Consider the following 17,212-nt stretch of genomic DNA (forward strand, 5'->3'; position numbering starts at 1 on the left):
GGTACTCAAGTATAATAACACCTCTAAAATATCAGTAAGTATACAGTTTCAGTAACTTACAGACATTTTAGTGAGTTTACAATGTGGTGCATTTTGCACAACATAGCTTAATGCTGTGAAAAATGAATATAAGATAATAATAAAACTTTTCTTAAACTGAACTGAAATTGTGATACAAACAACATCATGAGAAATGTAATCCTTTACATCCTAGCTTTGTCTGGCTAAGTCTTTATCTAGTTGGTATGTACTCGTATTAAGGCTGTGGATAGTCAAAACTGCTACTTGACTTATTATTGACGGGTAGCTTTTTTTTGTAAAATTAGTATATTATAATTAATTTATCCCACTGGAAACAAATGGTTGATTTTGGCAAATTTAGTAGGTTATCATTCTGTGCTTACAGATGTTTAGTATAATGTGCACAGTAGACATACTATTCTGCAGAAATAGTATTATGTGTTATGAGTAATATAGTAATATGTTATTCTGAACCTCTTTTCCCCCTCCTTTCAGATTCTGGTGCATGTGGGCTTTCTGACAGAGGAATCCGGTGATGTGTTCAGTCCAAAAGTGTTGAAGGGTGGCCCGCTCGGAGAGATGGTCCAATGGGCAGACATCCTGACCACTCTTCATGTGCTGGGACATAACCTCAAGATATCACTCTCAGTCAAAGAACTGCAGGGGTGAGTCTCTTGATAATGCTCTTACCTTATTAATATTCAGAAGCCAAACATTTGCTTTGGTACTATTTATGATCTGATGACCAGTGCAGATATGTGCTTCAGTTGCATTGTTTTGACACTGACATTGAAATGTGCTCAGATGCACAATGTATTACTTATTGTTAAAGGGGCTGTATGTAGAAATCAGAAACTCTTGTTATTAGCGACACCGGTGGCCATTAAGTGAACTGCAGCCAACAACTTAACAACCATAACCCTACTATACTTTGCATGTTTATTTTATTTGGATTTATTTTTAGTAATTTCTTACCTTGCCTAAGGCACAGAGTGACCTAGAAACAACAAGTGCCACTTTAAATTCCTGCATACAGTACTAAGAGTGTATTTCAGCACTATGGACAGCTCCCATATACATACAACAGTCTGGTTTTGTTTGCTCTAGTTATATGTGAAATATCCCTGAAAGATTTTAAAGCACTTAATTTGTACTTGTCTTGGATGCTGTAGTTTTTCTTAGAGCTGAAGAGAAGGCTATTATGATATACCCTAGGGGTGACACCTGCTTGAATGTGAGCATGTAATCAGTCTGAATTTGTCAAACTGTTGACGAGAAGGCGGTAAGTGTACAAAGTAAACCGTTGAATCATGTATATGAGCTTGGAACCGAATAAACGTTTTGGTGAAGGCTTTGATAAATTGCAGGAAGAAAAATGGCAACGTCGAACATTGAACTTTACTATCTCTGGATGCACCTAGTGAATTTAAATTAGTTGAAAAACTGGAGCACCATGACAACAGGTATCTGTCTCGCTTCAGGCTGGACAACAACCAGTTTGACCTTCTCCTGAGAAATGCGGTACACTTTTATTTTTATTTTTGTGCAACAGAAGTGTGAACATTTACATGGAAAGCATACCAAAAAAAAAAAACACTGCCCATAGTGCTGAAAAAAAAAAAAAATCTCAAATTGGTTAAGTAAAGGATAATATACAGCCAGCCATCATCAGTACAATTTTAAAGGGAGACCAGGATCTTGTATCAGCCTGAATGGGTTTACTTTGCTATTTTACTAATGATTGTACATTAAACATATGATAGGCTATGCAGTTATATCAATTATATCAGTAGACTATACAGACTATATCAGTGGTGTAAAGTATTGGAGTAAATTTAGTGAAAATGTAGTTGTTGTACTTGAGTATATTTTTGGCCACTTTGTAATTGTACTGAGTATCAAAGATATTAGCAACTTTTACTCTCTAGTAGAATGCGCCTTTGAATATGTATATGTACTCTTCAATACATTTGTAATGAATAATTCAAGTAGTCTTTACATTTTGCATGACACCTAACTTTTTCTCCAGAAGTTTATTTCAGCTACAAAAGATGTGAAACCGCCATCTACAGAACTTTGAAGGTCTTATGTCTGTGTGTTTTGCTCTCACACACTGACACTTGTCAACAAGGCTACTTTACACAAATGTGAATGCATTAGCTGGTAGTTGTGAATCGCAGGTGTTTCATAAATGGGATGAGGACATGGCTGAGGCCTTTTTTGAAGGATATTGGTTTACTTATGCAATTTTTGAGTACTTGAGCTTAAGTGAGACTTCAGTGTTTGTAGACGTTTAAGAGGCTGTTGTGTCAACCTTGATTTATCGCAATTTTGAGGTGTTCAGTTTTATATGGATTTTAGAAAATAAATATGTTATTGCTCTTCTATTAAATCAACTGTTTCTTGTTTTTCACTGGCAGTTCTCTTGGGTATTGAGGACTAGTGCATCTTTGAGCCTATTCAGTATGAGTAAAATACTTAAGTATTGGTAAAATCAGATACTATAAGACTTTTACTCAAGTTGTGTTTAAATTGGCGACTTGCAATTTGTAATGGAGTCATTTTTGCTGTACTTGTACTTAAGTATGGATTTCAGGTACTCTTTAAACCTCTGGACCATATGTATTTTTTTGTTGGGGGGGGGGCTTGGGCTAATGTGGACTGATGATTTATCTGTTAAAGCTCCAATGTCAAGAATATCAATCAAACAGAAGAAAATCACCTTTCAGTTTAATATGCAGCCTTATTTGTTTGTTTGTTTGTTCGTTAATTCATTCATTCATTTTGAAAATCTGGATAAAATTTCACCTAAAATATTTGACAATATTTGAAAAGATTTATGACCTTACACATGCTGTTCTCTATGATAGGGTGCAAAGGACATTTGAAGTAAAAGAATGTTATTTTTTACTAAAATGCTACTGTGAAAAAAAAAACAAAAACAAAAAAACAGAACACCTGTATATACTAAGAAACAAATAGATATACATAGATTTGTGAAATCTACATGAACTAAAATTGCAACTCTTAGTAAAGTAGAATAATACAGATGATTGATATCAAATATGAAATGCGACCATGAAAAGGGACACAGTTGTGTGTTGCTACAGTGCCCTCCACTAATATTGTCACCCTTGGTAAATATGAGCAAAGGCGGCTATGAAAATACATCTGCATCGTTTATCCTTTTGATCTTTCATTCCAAAAATTCACAAAATTCTAACGTATCATTGAAGTAAAACAATTGAAAGTTAAGAAATCTCATGATGATATAAACGTTTTTCACCTATGCATGTTGGCCACAATTATTGGCACCCCTAGAAATTATTTTGAGCAAAATATCTCTAAAGAATATTCCCATTCATGTTTATATTTTTAGCACAACAGGGTGACTATGAGCATGATTGCCCAGCCATGACTTCCTGTTCCACAGGATAATAAATATGAGTATATGTATAATATACATGTACAGTCAGGTCCACATATATTTGGACACAGGCACAATTTTTATTATTTTAGCAAAAACATATTCAAGTAGTTACAGTTATATAAATATGGAATTAAAGTGCACACTCTGAGCTTTAATTTGAAGGTATTCTCATCAAAATTGGAGGTTAAGGAATTACAGCTCTTTAATATGTACCTCCCCCCTTTTTCAAGGGACCATAAGTAATTGGACAGTTGACTCAAAAGCTGTTTTATGGACAGATGCGGGCTATGCCTTCGTTATCTCTACATCAATTAAGCAGGTAAAAGGTCTGGAGTTGATTCTAAGTGTGCCATTTGCATTTGGAAGCTGTTGCTGTGAACCCACATCATGCAGTCAAAGGATCTTTCCATACAAGTGAAACAGATGATTGTTAGGCTTCACAAACAAAACAAATCCATCAGAGAGATAGCAGGAACATTAGGAATGACCAAATCAACAGTTTGGTACCTTCTGAGAAAAAAGAACGCACTGGTGAGCTCGGCAACATAAAAATACCTGGACGTCTACGGAGGACAACAGTGAAGGATGATCAGAGAATCCTCTCCATGGTAAAGAAAAACCCTTTCACAACATCCAGCCAAGAGAAAAACACTCTCCAGGAGGTAGATGTGTCACTGTCAAAGTCTACAATCAAGAGAAGACTACACGAGAGCAAAAACAGAGGGTTCACCACAAGATGCAAACGAGGCCAGATTAGACTTTTCCAAAAAAAAAAAACATCTAAAAAAGCCAGACCACTTCTGGAAAAGCATTCTTTGGACGGCTGAAATTAAGATCAACCTGCACCAGAATGGCGGGAAGAAAGTATGGAGAAGGCTTGGAACAGCTCATGATCCAAAGCATACAACATCATCTGTGAAACATGTGGAACAGTGTGATGGCACGAGCATGCATGGCTTCCAGTGGCACTGGGTTACTGGTGTTTATTGATGACGTGACAGAAGCAGCCGGATGAATTCTGAAGTGTATAGAGATATACTCTCTGCCCAGATTCAGTCAAATACAGCAAAGTTGATTGGGCGGCGCTTCATAGTACAAATAAATGATGACCCAAAACATACAGCAAAAGCAACCCAGGAGTTTTTGTCCTGAAAACAGGGGGGTCTGTGTATAAAAATGGTTGTAATTCCTAAGCATTTTATGTTATATTTTTGTTCAACCACTTGAATTAAGTATGCACTTAAGTTTCATCTTGATTGTTTGATTTCAAATCCATTGTAGTCGTGTATAAAGGCAAAAACTCAGTCAGAGTCTGAATACTTCCGGACCTGACTCTATATGTATAATGTATATTTGTATGTGTATGTGTATGTGTATGTACTGTATCGGCTCTTTATACAGAAAACTGACTCATTTTACCCTCATTTTGAAAGCATGGCAGTTTCTTGGGACATTAGGAGAAAGAATGATGAAATAATGAGAAAGAACCAAATTGCCTATCACAGCTATGCTGATGATACCCAGATTTACCTAGCCTTATCACCAAATGACTACAGCCCCATTGACTCCCTCTGCCAATACATTGATGAAATAAACAGTTGGATGTGCCAACATTTTCTTCACTGTCTTACATTCATTTTAAATCAATTTTTAAATCATCTTCAAAGTTTTTAAATTCCTTGTTTTATTTCTGTGATACTTTTTTTGTATGATTATTTTACTTTATTTTATGTAAAGCACTTTGAATTACCATTGTGTACGAAATGTGCTATATAAATAAACTTGCCTTGCCTAGGATGATTAAAAGACATAATTAGTGAATCAAAATCATGAGTAAAATACCACAAGGTGCAAAGTGAGACCTGTCATTGCAAATTGTCTGGTAATCATTGGATGTGCTTCAAAGGACAGCAAACGGGGTCAAAGTTGAAATTGTTTGAATGCCATGTTACAATGCTTGACTGACAACATGGCGCTGGAGGTAATGTTGTAATTCATAGTTTGCTCAACAGTTTAATGCATCGAGCAATGCTGACGTTGAGTTGTGAAAAGGCCTTTACACGAGTATCTGTCAGTCTCTTTTCAGCAGACAGTTCTATCAGCCCTCCTCTGATTAATGCTTCAATACACTAAAAGATAACGCCATTCTCACTTCACCTTCAAAAGTTTAGCTTTTGGTTTTTGCCAATCTTGTTAACTGTCAGGCCTGAATGAAATGTGTGAAAATTGCCTTCAGTTACACTTTTTGTGTTTAACTTGAAGACATTCTTCTTTAATCTGTTTTGTCAGAATATATGAGGCTGCTGGAGTTAATGCTCTTGCTGATCCATATCTCTGACAGACTTCAATATGTTGCTTTGAAGTTGGATGAAATGCAATTTCTATAGTCTTTTCATGAGAAAGAAAAATGAATTCCTTTATTATGATCTGATATGTCTATAGATTGGCCTGTGAAATGGTGAACCGCCTATATGAGTGCCAAAACACTAATGTACTTTATAAATTCTTTGCAGTGTCTAGTAGAATCACTCTAGGAAACTGGCTGTGTTTCTCTGTTGCTTAAGATTGCTCTGCTCAGATTCGCTCAAGAAAATTATTTCTACAAATAAATGGCTCCCCATCTCTTGGATTTGCCAACAAACAAACCCCTAAGCTTAGCAGGGACCTGAGCCATATCTATAGGGACCAAAATATCACAGGCTGTTTTCCAAAACCCAGTAAGTCTTCTAAGGCAACATCCAAACTAAAATAGAACGGTGCTAAATCCAAGAGATTTCAAAAGAGTTTGTTGTTAGCATGCTAATGATGCAGTTCTAAATTCCCTTTTAACGAATGTCAGTTGACTTGACGGATATATTTGCAATGACTAGTTTGAGCATGCAAGACCAATTCCTATCTACTTGAATGGGGAAATACTGATCTCAATAACTCACATTTAAATAACACATCAGCAACAAACTCTGATATGAACTGTCCCATAATGTTGTTTCTTATGCTCAAATAACATAAAAAATGGGAAATGGAGCTGCAGTGATGCGTTGACTTTAGAAATTGGTGACTGGCAGTTTTATCTAGAAGGCGGGACTTATTCTGACATATTGCACATTGCAGCTTCTCTCATTCATAGTAATATGAGTGAACATTCATGGTATATACAGTCTTTGGCGATATTCTACATTGGTAACACATATGTCGGTATGTGTGTATTTTTATTTGGAAGTTATATATTTTTTTAGAGAAATTGCTCAGCTGCGGTAAATCTTAAAATTTGTAGACATTTAGAAAAAGTTTTTTTATTATTATTTTTTTTTTTTTCATTATTTTAAATGAATGTAAAACAGCTATGCTAAAAATGTTTGCCATGTTTTTGTATGCAATATTTCTCTATACTGAATGAATTCTAAATGTATATTTTAATGGAATTATGGAATTGTCACACTTGATCTATTATATTAGATTAGATTTAGATTTTGTTTGTAATTTTTTTCCCCTTAATTTAACATTTATATGTATTGAATAAACTCTAAATTCTTTTTTATTTATAACTTTTGTGTATTGAATTAATTTTGTTTTTATTATTATTTATAATTTGTATGTATTGAATGAATTGGGAATTTATTTATTGGGGAATTCTTCCACTTTTTCCAGCATTTTATTTATTTATTTTACAGAGCAGGATGCAGTGCATTTCTGAGATTGTCTTCCCCACAGATGATACATTTCTGTCTCAACATTTGTATTTTTTTTTTTCTTTGAGAACACAGCATACTACAGCATACCATAGTCTTCACACTATGAAGTGCTATGGAACAGAGCCACATAGACTTGTGGCATAGGCTCTTTTGAATTGGGCCAGTAAGAAACTGCCTAGTACATCCTAGCAACTGCATAGCAACATCCTAGTAACAACCCAGAACACCGTAGCAACCACCCCATCACCTCTATATTTGTTCACAGCAGAATAGTCCAGAATTAGTCCTGATTGTAGCACAGTATCTTCTGACTCTCTGAACTGATCAGACGCACACAGCCTCGCTGATGAGTCTCACTAATGCAGCACACCCTGATTGGCTTTCCATCTTCACTGCAGACTTTGTGTGTTTTCTCTGTAGGGAATAGGCAGATGTCTGTTCTCCAGCTGTTGGAGAGGTTTATGATACTCTCTCCTCCACAGCAGCTGCTGTCCCTCTATTCTCATCTTTATTCCCGCTGGCTGTGTGCTGTCAGTGTCAAACACACATACACAGATTATTTTGTATCAGTAATTTTATGCACAAATACATACAGAACTGTCATTGTGTGATGATTTCCAGATGTAATGGTGCTAATCTGTGAACACGATGACAGTAAGGATGAATAGTGTTTGCAATGCTGTGTTTATCAACGTCAGATCGTGTCATGTTTTAAACGAGCAGCAGTCCACCTCGCCATAAATCTAGAAACTCTCCCATAATAAATTATTAATTCACAAGCATTTCAAAAGTGTCAGTTGACTGAAAGCCTGTCTCTCTGTCAGCTTCGAGGAAGAGCACTATATTTTTGCACCATGCAAGCCAACAATTGTGACCTATGTGTGGTATAAAGTTGAGCGCGTTTGGTGCTCGAGGGCTCTGAATGCACTCATTGTGATAAATTTCCAATGAGAAAGCTCCCTTCACATTTGTTCCTATTCTCAAGGGATTCTCAAGCTCGGGCGCTCAGCGGGATCCAGATACTCTTTCTCTAGGGTGTTTTTAGACCGCCGCTTACATCGTGCTCTGAGGCTGGACTAATCATGTTCTTATGTGTTTCACTTGTCGATGAACCATTGACTGATGGTCTGGTTTCTCCCTTGTGATGTGGGCTCCCCCCCCCGACCCTTCCTACAGGGTTTTTAAGTGGGTGGTCACACTGGGTCCTGCATGCTGCTTTAGCTCATTGTAACATAGCCTTCTGCAGATATCTGTGTTATTTGCTTGGTTAATGGAATGTCCCTCCTCTTTGGCTTGGTTCCCCATTTTCCCAGAGTTATGTTAGTAGCACCAGGTGTCAGTGGCTTGCCCCCTTTATGAGGAAAGGTTCAGTGTATGTCTGACACTTCTCTTGGTGCTCTCTCACCAGGTGAACAAGCATGCGTTGTGGCATGACTGAGCGGGTATTCCTTTCCCCATAGTGTCCCTTCGAGGACGCGGTGAGAGTTCCCTAGAAGGGGAATGTCTTGGGTTATGCATGTAACCATGGTTCCCAGAGAGAGAATGAGACTCTGCATCCCCTCGCCATGCCTAGGGCTTGCCTGTTTTCATGTCTCCTTCAGACAACCAAGTTAGTGACATGTTCGGAAAGTGCCCTCTTATACTTCTGGGCACCTGCCTGTGATGTAAAGGGCTACGTGGGCCAATGGGATTGGAATTGTTTCATACATGCTTCAGAAACTGGTTCTTCTGGTGGCAGTCCTCATAGTGCTGCGTCACGTTCCCTCTCAGGGAACCATGGTTGCATGCGTAACCTGAGACATTTTTCATCAAATGTGTATGTTTTATTTTATTTCAGATTTATATTAATTAATTTAGTTAAAATAAAGCAATAAGCCCCAAGAAGCCGTGGTTTACAGTGCATTTATAACAGCTAAGGGGTACAACCCCCTTAGCTGTTAGAAGTTCACTGTAAACCACGGCTTCACGGGGATTATTGCTTTTATAAAATGGTTATTCCATATACGTAGTAAGGTTTCACAAAATAAAACAGAGCAAATAAAGTATAATGATATTAATAAAAACATTATTCTTCAGCCAAACAATGTAGTTCCTCAGAAACGGTTGTGGTTCCAACAAAGTGGTTGCCGAGCAACACACAAATGTAAACAAAGGTGTATGTTTGTTGAGTAATTTACAACAGCTTTGAACTTGGCTCAACCAATCAGAATCAAGGACCGGAACTATCCGTTTTATAATATAGTGTTTTATTTTTCACATTAATCATAGTTAAATGTTACAAAAAATAAACTAAATGTTTTAGTAATTTTCTTGTGTGATTGTATTCTATTTTTTAAATATATATGTCTATTTTGCTTTTATTACTATTAGCAGTAGTGAGCATCGTTCTAAGCTCAGAGCTGCAGAAAGAGTATGGCGCAAATCACAAAATCCTACTGACCTTAATGTATATCGATCACTCCTCTCTTCATTCTCTGCTAATGTCTCCACTGCTAAAAGGACATACTATCACAACAAAATTAACAATTTGCCTAACTCTCGCATGCTCTTTAAAACATTTTCCTCCCTCCTTTGTCCTCCTCCTCCCCCTCCTTCATCAACTCTAACAGCTGACGACTTTGCCACATTCTTCATTAATAAAATTACAAACCTCAGTGCACAATTTACCATACCACAAACTGTCAAACACATCTTACCTGCAAACATACACTCGTCTTCATCCTTCTCTCCACTCTCTGAGGCAGAAGTCTCTAAACTCATCCGCTTTCTGTTTTTTTCTATTCTGTCTACTTGTTTGTGTGTGTGTGTGTATATGTGTGTGTATAGTATAATATATATATATATATATATACCTTGCTACGTGTATTGTTGCTCTTTTGTTAGTTTTGACTGCTTTTATTGTCCTCATTTGTAAGTCGCTTTGGATAAAAGCGTCTGCTAAATGACTAAATGTAAATGTAGTATTAGTAGTAATCTAATTTTAGTCATTTTAGTACTTCAGTTAGTTGCCAGAGCAATACGTCTAATTTTTGTTTAAATTTTCGTTTTTTATCAAATGTTTCAAAAGTGTCTGGTATTTGTTTTCTAAATTATTAATTTATGAATTATTACAAGAAAATACATTTTTAGCAGCAAGAAAACTGATAGTCAAATTTAAATGACAATTTAAAATAAAATGGATCATATTTTCAGAATCCCTGGCCAGTTGTGCATTAACAATAGGGCATCTAGCAGTATAACAAACAATTCAGTACAGCCACTTGCTAACATCCAACAATACAATAGCTGTGTATGTGAAAATCCCATCAGAGGTTTGATGGGAATGTATTACAGCCATCATTGTGTGAATGACGTGGAGTCCCGTGCATCTGTGGAGAACAGGTTCAGTGAGAGGAAGGGCAGCACACATCTTGCAGATACAGTTTGTCACACAAGCTGTAAAGCCGTGTGAAACATAGACAGCTGTCACATCCCATCAGGGATCTCCTGTACAACAGACTGGTATTTATTCAGCATCAGTATAAGCTAGAGAGAAACAACATTAAGATTAATGCAGTGATAATATTATCTGTTACGTTTCATGTCGTTGAAGCAGTGTCTATCTGATCTTTCTCCCTGTTAGCACCCTCCTGTCATACTCAAGGAAAAATGAGCCAGTGGAAGGAATAAATGGGGTCTCTTCTGCTGTGAGGGGACAGCAGTTTAAAAACTGTCATTCAGTGCACTAGAGTCCTGAATTAGAGGAGCATATGTCTGCAGCATCATCAGCTGCGCTTCTCAAATCACCACTGTCTTTCACTCTGAGGAATGCTAATGATGTGCATAATTTAAAGTGCCATATTTTGTCATTTTAATCATGTTAATGTCTCGGGTAAATAACAGTATTACAAATTAATGTATTAAGTATTAACATATTTTATAAATAAAAGTATAACTAATTTTATGCTGCTTTTTTTCAGAGTTTGATATCCCCAATCTCTGTTTACATTGTATGAAAAAGAGCAGCAAAGATAGTCATCCTTGTGTTGATGTAGAAAGAAAGCCATGTAAGTTTAAATTTAAAACTATCCCTTCTAAGAACAGGATTTACCTCATTCACTATATGTTGTATGTATCAAATAAATCCCTAACCATCACCCCTCTTTTATATGTTATGATCGGCACTGAACATAAGGCCTGACTTTCTCCATGGGTCTCAGATCAGACAGTTGTGATTTGTGTTTATACCTCATGTAGTCGTAACATTCAGTTCCCTCATTATTTTACCCTAGTGAGTATTAAAGGTATCAGCCTATGTTGCACAGATCTTCCCTTTAGTTTTTTTTTTTTTTAATGCACTCTCAAACATTTTTTTTTTTCATGCATTAGTTATGTATTTATTTATTTATTTTTTTCCTGCCAAGGGGCACTTACTCTCTTTCTGTTTCTCTCTATTGCTTTACTTTTGTTCAGCTGCTTTAAAGCTCTATCTGGAGCAGCCACAGCACCGACTTTGAAAGCAGTGTTAGGTGCCTAATCAAGATAACGTTGACGTGATACACTGTAGAATTTATCAGCTGCCTGTAAGCGAATGAACACTGTCTTACCACACAATTATGTATTACGGTACTTGGAAGACAAATCTGTGCCCTGAGGTACAAAGAATGGATTTCCATTACTGAAGCTACTCAGTAAAATATTCAGCAAATGAACAGTTCATATGTGCTGCTGATGGCACATGAGGTGCTGAAGATATCAGTTATTACTAGAACAGTCTTATCGCTTTCCTGCTTACAGGCCTGATTCATTTCACAACGAAATGCTTTAAAGGGGTCATGTCATGTCTGTTCAAACAGCTTCTTCACAATAAGCAACATCATTTTGTAGTGGTTTGCTGGTTAGGTTCTTCAATGACAGTTTATAAATGCTTCAGTGCTACTTTCTTAACAGTGGACTCTTCAGAAGCATGTGGCAGAGTGGAAGGTGCTACATACACAGTCAGAAACAGGGTTTTATCTTCAGTTGGATACATACATGCTTTATTTACACGCTTCATTTGCCGGTGATAGGATTATCACTCTGATTGAGCTCAACCGGTTGGCTTTTCAGTCCATCAAACAGGAAAATTTGATTTATCATGGCGTGACCCCTTTAGTGATTTTTCAGACACTGGAGGCATAAGATATTTAATTCACTAATATAAAATAAGATTGAAATATTGTTTTGTGGAAAATGTTCAAATTTTTGTGCCAATAGCTCCTCTGATATGTACTCTGATCTTTAGCTAATTAGAATGAATTAAATCAGTTGTATTTAATTACATACAATAGGTCACTGTTCATTGAACTTATCAAAGTAATCAAGGTTATTGAGTTGCTGAAAAGAAGATAATTAGAGTGCTATCAGTTCAGGTAATGGTTTGGTTATCCATGCTTGTTAAAAAGAATTTGGATATTAACCTGCAGTGCAATATGACCTGAGCTTAAAAAAGAAATTCAGTTTCCTTCATAAATCCTTAAATAAGATCAGATCCTATTTTAAGGATCATTAATGCGTTAATACCAAAGTATATAACTATAACAGATTGAGAAATCTCTGGTAAATGACAAATTTCTGAGTCATATTGCCATATTGGAATTGTCCAGTCCATAGCCCTTCCTGATAGCATGTGATGAATGTGATTTTGATTCTTTAGCTGCAAATCTGTTTGCAAATCTGCTAATCCAAGCTACACTAAACCCTCTACATCACTCAGGGGAATCGTTATCACAGTTTTCTGGAAATGAGTCTGGTGTTACTGTTCAAGCGTCAACAACAAGATTCCCCCCCCCCCTTTTTTTAATAATAATAATATTAATTTATTATTATTATTATACAATTATTTATTCATTTATTTTTATTTGTCTTTTTTTTTTCACCTGCCCATTTCACATTTTACTGGCATAAATGTCAAATTAACCTAAGAAGGTTTACATTTCTTCATAACCACTTGTTTTTAAAAGCAAATAAAACACTCTGATGCATGAATTGAAAAAAAAAGTTGTTTTTACTTAAGAATGTAATCACTCACAATCTTGTTGCTATTGTGGTTTCAATTACGTATTTTGAGAGTTACTAAAACTTTCATCAGCCATTCAATTTATGTTGAAGAGAGTAGAATTATGTAGAATTATAGATCAAAAATCCATGGTGATTGATTGTAACATCTTACTCTTAATGAGCAAAATGGAATTTAAAAGATCTGTCCACTTCAATTATGACTTTAACTTGGAAACTGTGTGCAAATGGAAGTGGAAATATGGATTATCAAAACTCAGGAAGCGATCATTGCCTTTTCTGAGCTTCTGACCACTGCTCGAGGTGGAATCATAGTGAAAGGGCCCCCTGGTGGTGAGCGGGCAATGAGATGATTATTTATGACCATTTTACATTAAATTTATTAATTTAGTGGTAAGAAAAAAAATCATGTGGCTCGTTGTAGTAGAAAACTAGTGCAATAGCATTTCAAGTTTTCTCTTTTTTTTCATGTTCTACTGGAGATAGCAAGCAAACTCAGCCTCTTGAGAACAAAGCATGGTGTCTTATCAAGATTGTGTCAACCTGATAGTCTTAAACACAACAGGGTCAGTTAATCTGAATCCTCAAGCTTTTATTCTGTAGTGAACCACACTTGCTCCACTGCAGTGCTTTAGGAAACTTCTAGATACCTTTTAAAGCCAAACATATATTATAAATTGTAAAAGGATTAATATTGTTATAAGATTACAATGATTTCAATTCACTCTCTAAAGCAAATGTGTGTCCTCGGGGGCTTATTTCTAATGCAGCATTCATTTGCTTAGAGATTTTTCAGAAGAAAGAGAATAAGTGAGTGGAGATTGGGATTTCCGTCTGTGCCTGTCTCACATCTCTAGGTGTCTGATTCATTTGAGTGCAGTGAGCCGACACTAACAGACAAATATCTTCCATATGACACAAATCGCTGGTCACAAGGAGTGCTTCATTACTTTCCTGCCATTTTTCAATCTGAACCCCAGTGGCCCTATGTGAAGCCCTAAGATCTGACAAGAATGGAAGTCTTTGGCTATATTTATAGACCCAGGGTCAAAATGAAGTGGTACGTTCCCTATAGAATCTCTCCTCAGGCTTTCTTTCATATCAGGAGAGAGATTAGTGTGGCTCTATTGAATTGGAACTGTGTGCGAGAGCTGTGTATCAGCAGTGTATACTCAGAACATGAACTGCTCCCTGTAAATGTGCGTCTGCATCCAGTTTGGACAATCTTTCTCCCAGTGTGAGTCTGATCCTACCACATGCATCTGAAAAAATATTAAAGGCCCTAACACTGAACCTTGAAGTACTCCCTAGGAACTGCTATTGAATCTGTGGCTGGAGACACGAGTCTCATAAGTGGGTGAATATTTTTAACACACACTTTGCACTCTCCGCAATGCGTGCGCACCCACCCACACACACACACACACACACACACACATTGGGCCTCCATGTTTTTTGGGGACAGTCCATAAACGTAATGTTTTTTACACTGTACAATTTTTCTATTTTCTATCCCCTTGCCCTAACCCTTCACCTAAATCTACCCTACACACAAAACTTTCTGCATTTTTAGATTTTCAAAAACCTTTCAAAAGGACAAGGATTTTGTATATAGCTATCTTTGTGGGGACATTTTATCCCCATAGCATAGGGTATACCTGAACTACACACTCACACACACACTAAATAGCTGTGGAATGACTGACATGTAAGGTGTGACTGAAAAGTAATGCATGAGGCAAATGACTTCTTGAAAGTATGTTCAGATAATAGTTCAGATATAAATAGATGCAAATAGCATTTTGTTTACACTAAGTGAAAATAGTGATACATGCTTTTCATTTATCTATTTTTTCAAAGAAATAAAAGCAGTATGTTAAACATAGAGAATTGTGTGTTGTGTTTTGTAAAAAGTCAAAGTCAGACAATTAGTGTATGGTTTTGCAGATTTGGTGTGTGGTTTTGGTGTTTGAGTGTCAGGTTTCAGAAATTGTAAAGATTTTGTGTGTAAGCAGTTGAAAAAAAACTGTAAATAATACAGAATTATTTCAGCATCAGCTAAATTAAATTGCAGTACAACCTTGATGTTGGTTTTTGAGTTTTGTGTTTTGAGTTTTGTGAGTTGGTGAGTTCAGCCAACTTCAGTCAGTCATTAAAAATAATTGATGTGTTAATTGTTGTTATTCTGTTCAAGCCTGAAATGTAATTTAACAACAGGATGCCAAATAAATAAATATTTATTCAGTATTCCTTCCTCAAAAAAAAAAAAAAGCATTAACAAATTTGTTGCAGAACTGGAATTATTAAGTGGAATTGTAATCAGAACCAGAATCATTAAATTCCTTACTTGTGTGTGTGTGTGTGTGTGTGTGTGTAGTATTAATTTTTACCTCTGCTCACACTTTATGCTACATAACTGCAAATTTAAAGCCTTTGATTGCTCTACATGTTCATACTGGAATTTGCATACATCTAATTAAACCCTCTAGCAGTGTTAAGTTAATGAAAATGCAGTCTGCTAAATACAGACTTGTGCTCTTGCATTACAGCATATTCATTCTCACTGTGTGATACACTGCCACTTCTCTTGATTTTCAGCCCGGCACAAGTGTTCGTCTATTCGTAAAATGCTCCGCCTTCAAATCTGTGTAATCTGTTACATTTGTTACAAAAACACATTTGAGATGTAATAAAGACCTGTCCTGCTGTGATTGTGCTTAGAAAATCACATACTGTGTTATAGGAGGTAATGAGGCTATTTTTTTTTTTTTTGCACAAAGGTTTTGTAGAGAATGTGAACTGCACCAGGGGTGTTTATCTTTGCATTTTTGGAAAGAAGACAATCCTGAAAGAAAAGAGAGTGTGGGTTTTGTTTCCACGTAATTTAAGAGTTAGGAGTTGCGACAGCTTTAGAGTCGAGTTTATTTATAATTGGAGTAAGCTGGCAGCAGACGAACCGTTTTGAAGCAGTGAGCTTGAAATGAATGGAAAGAAATGTGGGCATTTCAATTTTTAATCTGTCCAATTCTAAAGCAGCCGAAACCAAACAGTGTGGCAACTGGCAGAGATGCTAAGATGTGGGCTAATTTAAGAGGTATCAAAAGTGCTTGCTCACATTGTTTAATAGACTACGAGACAGAAAGGCGTTTGGGAATTTATTAATGCAATAGTCTCATCCACAGGCCATCTACAATCCTTTCACTGACCACTTGATGCATATTGCACTTTCAAGAGCTGGACGAAACCTTTAGTTTCAAACTGATTGGTAGAATATTTATCTTATGGGATTTGAGGGAAGGCAGCAGTCATGCTTACAAGGTTGAATGAGCATTTTTGAAGAATAATCTCCAAGTATATTGCCAACTATTCAAATGTACATACCAGAATAGTTTGAGTGTGTGTAGCGAGACCAGCTTGATTAATGTTCATTGCTTCATGGCAGTGGACAGTCACTGCTCAGCTGTTTTACCACGATTTCATATCCAGAGTAAAAGCGAGTTCTCTGATTGAATTTTTTGGACAATTAACTCACAATTAAAAATGTCTGAATGTCACTGCAGTACAAGTATCATCTGTACTCAAATGCTGCAGGATCTTCACAAACTTCACTTTCTTTCGTCATTGTTGCTCACTGTATTTAAATTAGCAGGGGCCAGTCGTAGTTTTGTTACTAATTATCGTAAGTTACAACTTGCACACTAATAAATATTTTTGCTCTGCACCACTGAATTTAGTTGAAACATAATGTAACACTTTATTTTAAGGACCTATTCTCGCTATTAACTAGTTGGCTAACTCATTAGCATGCATAGTACCTAGCATATTGGCTGTTTATTAGTATTTATAAACCACATATTAATCTCTTATTCTGCATGACTATGTTTTAGATCCCTTAATCCTATTAATCCCCCATACCTAAATTTAGCAACTACCTTACTAACTATTAATAAGCAGCAAATTAGGAGTTTATTGAGGGAAAACTCATAGTTAAAAGTGAATATGTGTTCCCTATTTTAAAGTGTTACCAAACATA

General features: G+C 36.3%; 1 protein-coding gene across 1 annotated transcript in view; it reads left to right on the plus strand.

Moving 5' to 3' along the window:
• Positions 1–17,212, plus strand: part of mgat5b (alpha-1,6-mannosylglycoprotein 6-beta-N-acetylglucosaminyltransferase B) — a 106,915-nt gene that overhangs the window by 51,359 nt on the left and 38,344 nt on the right. Inside the window, exon 8 of the mRNA XM_016556133.1 lies at positions 517–686. Coding sequence (XP_016411619.1) covers positions 517–686 — 170 coding nt within the window. The remainder of the gene's footprint in view (positions 1–516; positions 687–17,212) is intronic.

Source organism: Sinocyclocheilus rhinocerous, unplaced genomic scaffold (genome assembly GCF_001515625.1).
Source record: "Sinocyclocheilus rhinocerous isolate Xijiao unplaced genomic scaffold, SAMN03320098_v1.1 scaffold647, whole genome shotgun sequence".
Lineage (NCBI taxonomy): Eukaryota > Metazoa > Chordata > Actinopteri > Cypriniformes > Cyprinidae > Sinocyclocheilus > Sinocyclocheilus rhinocerous.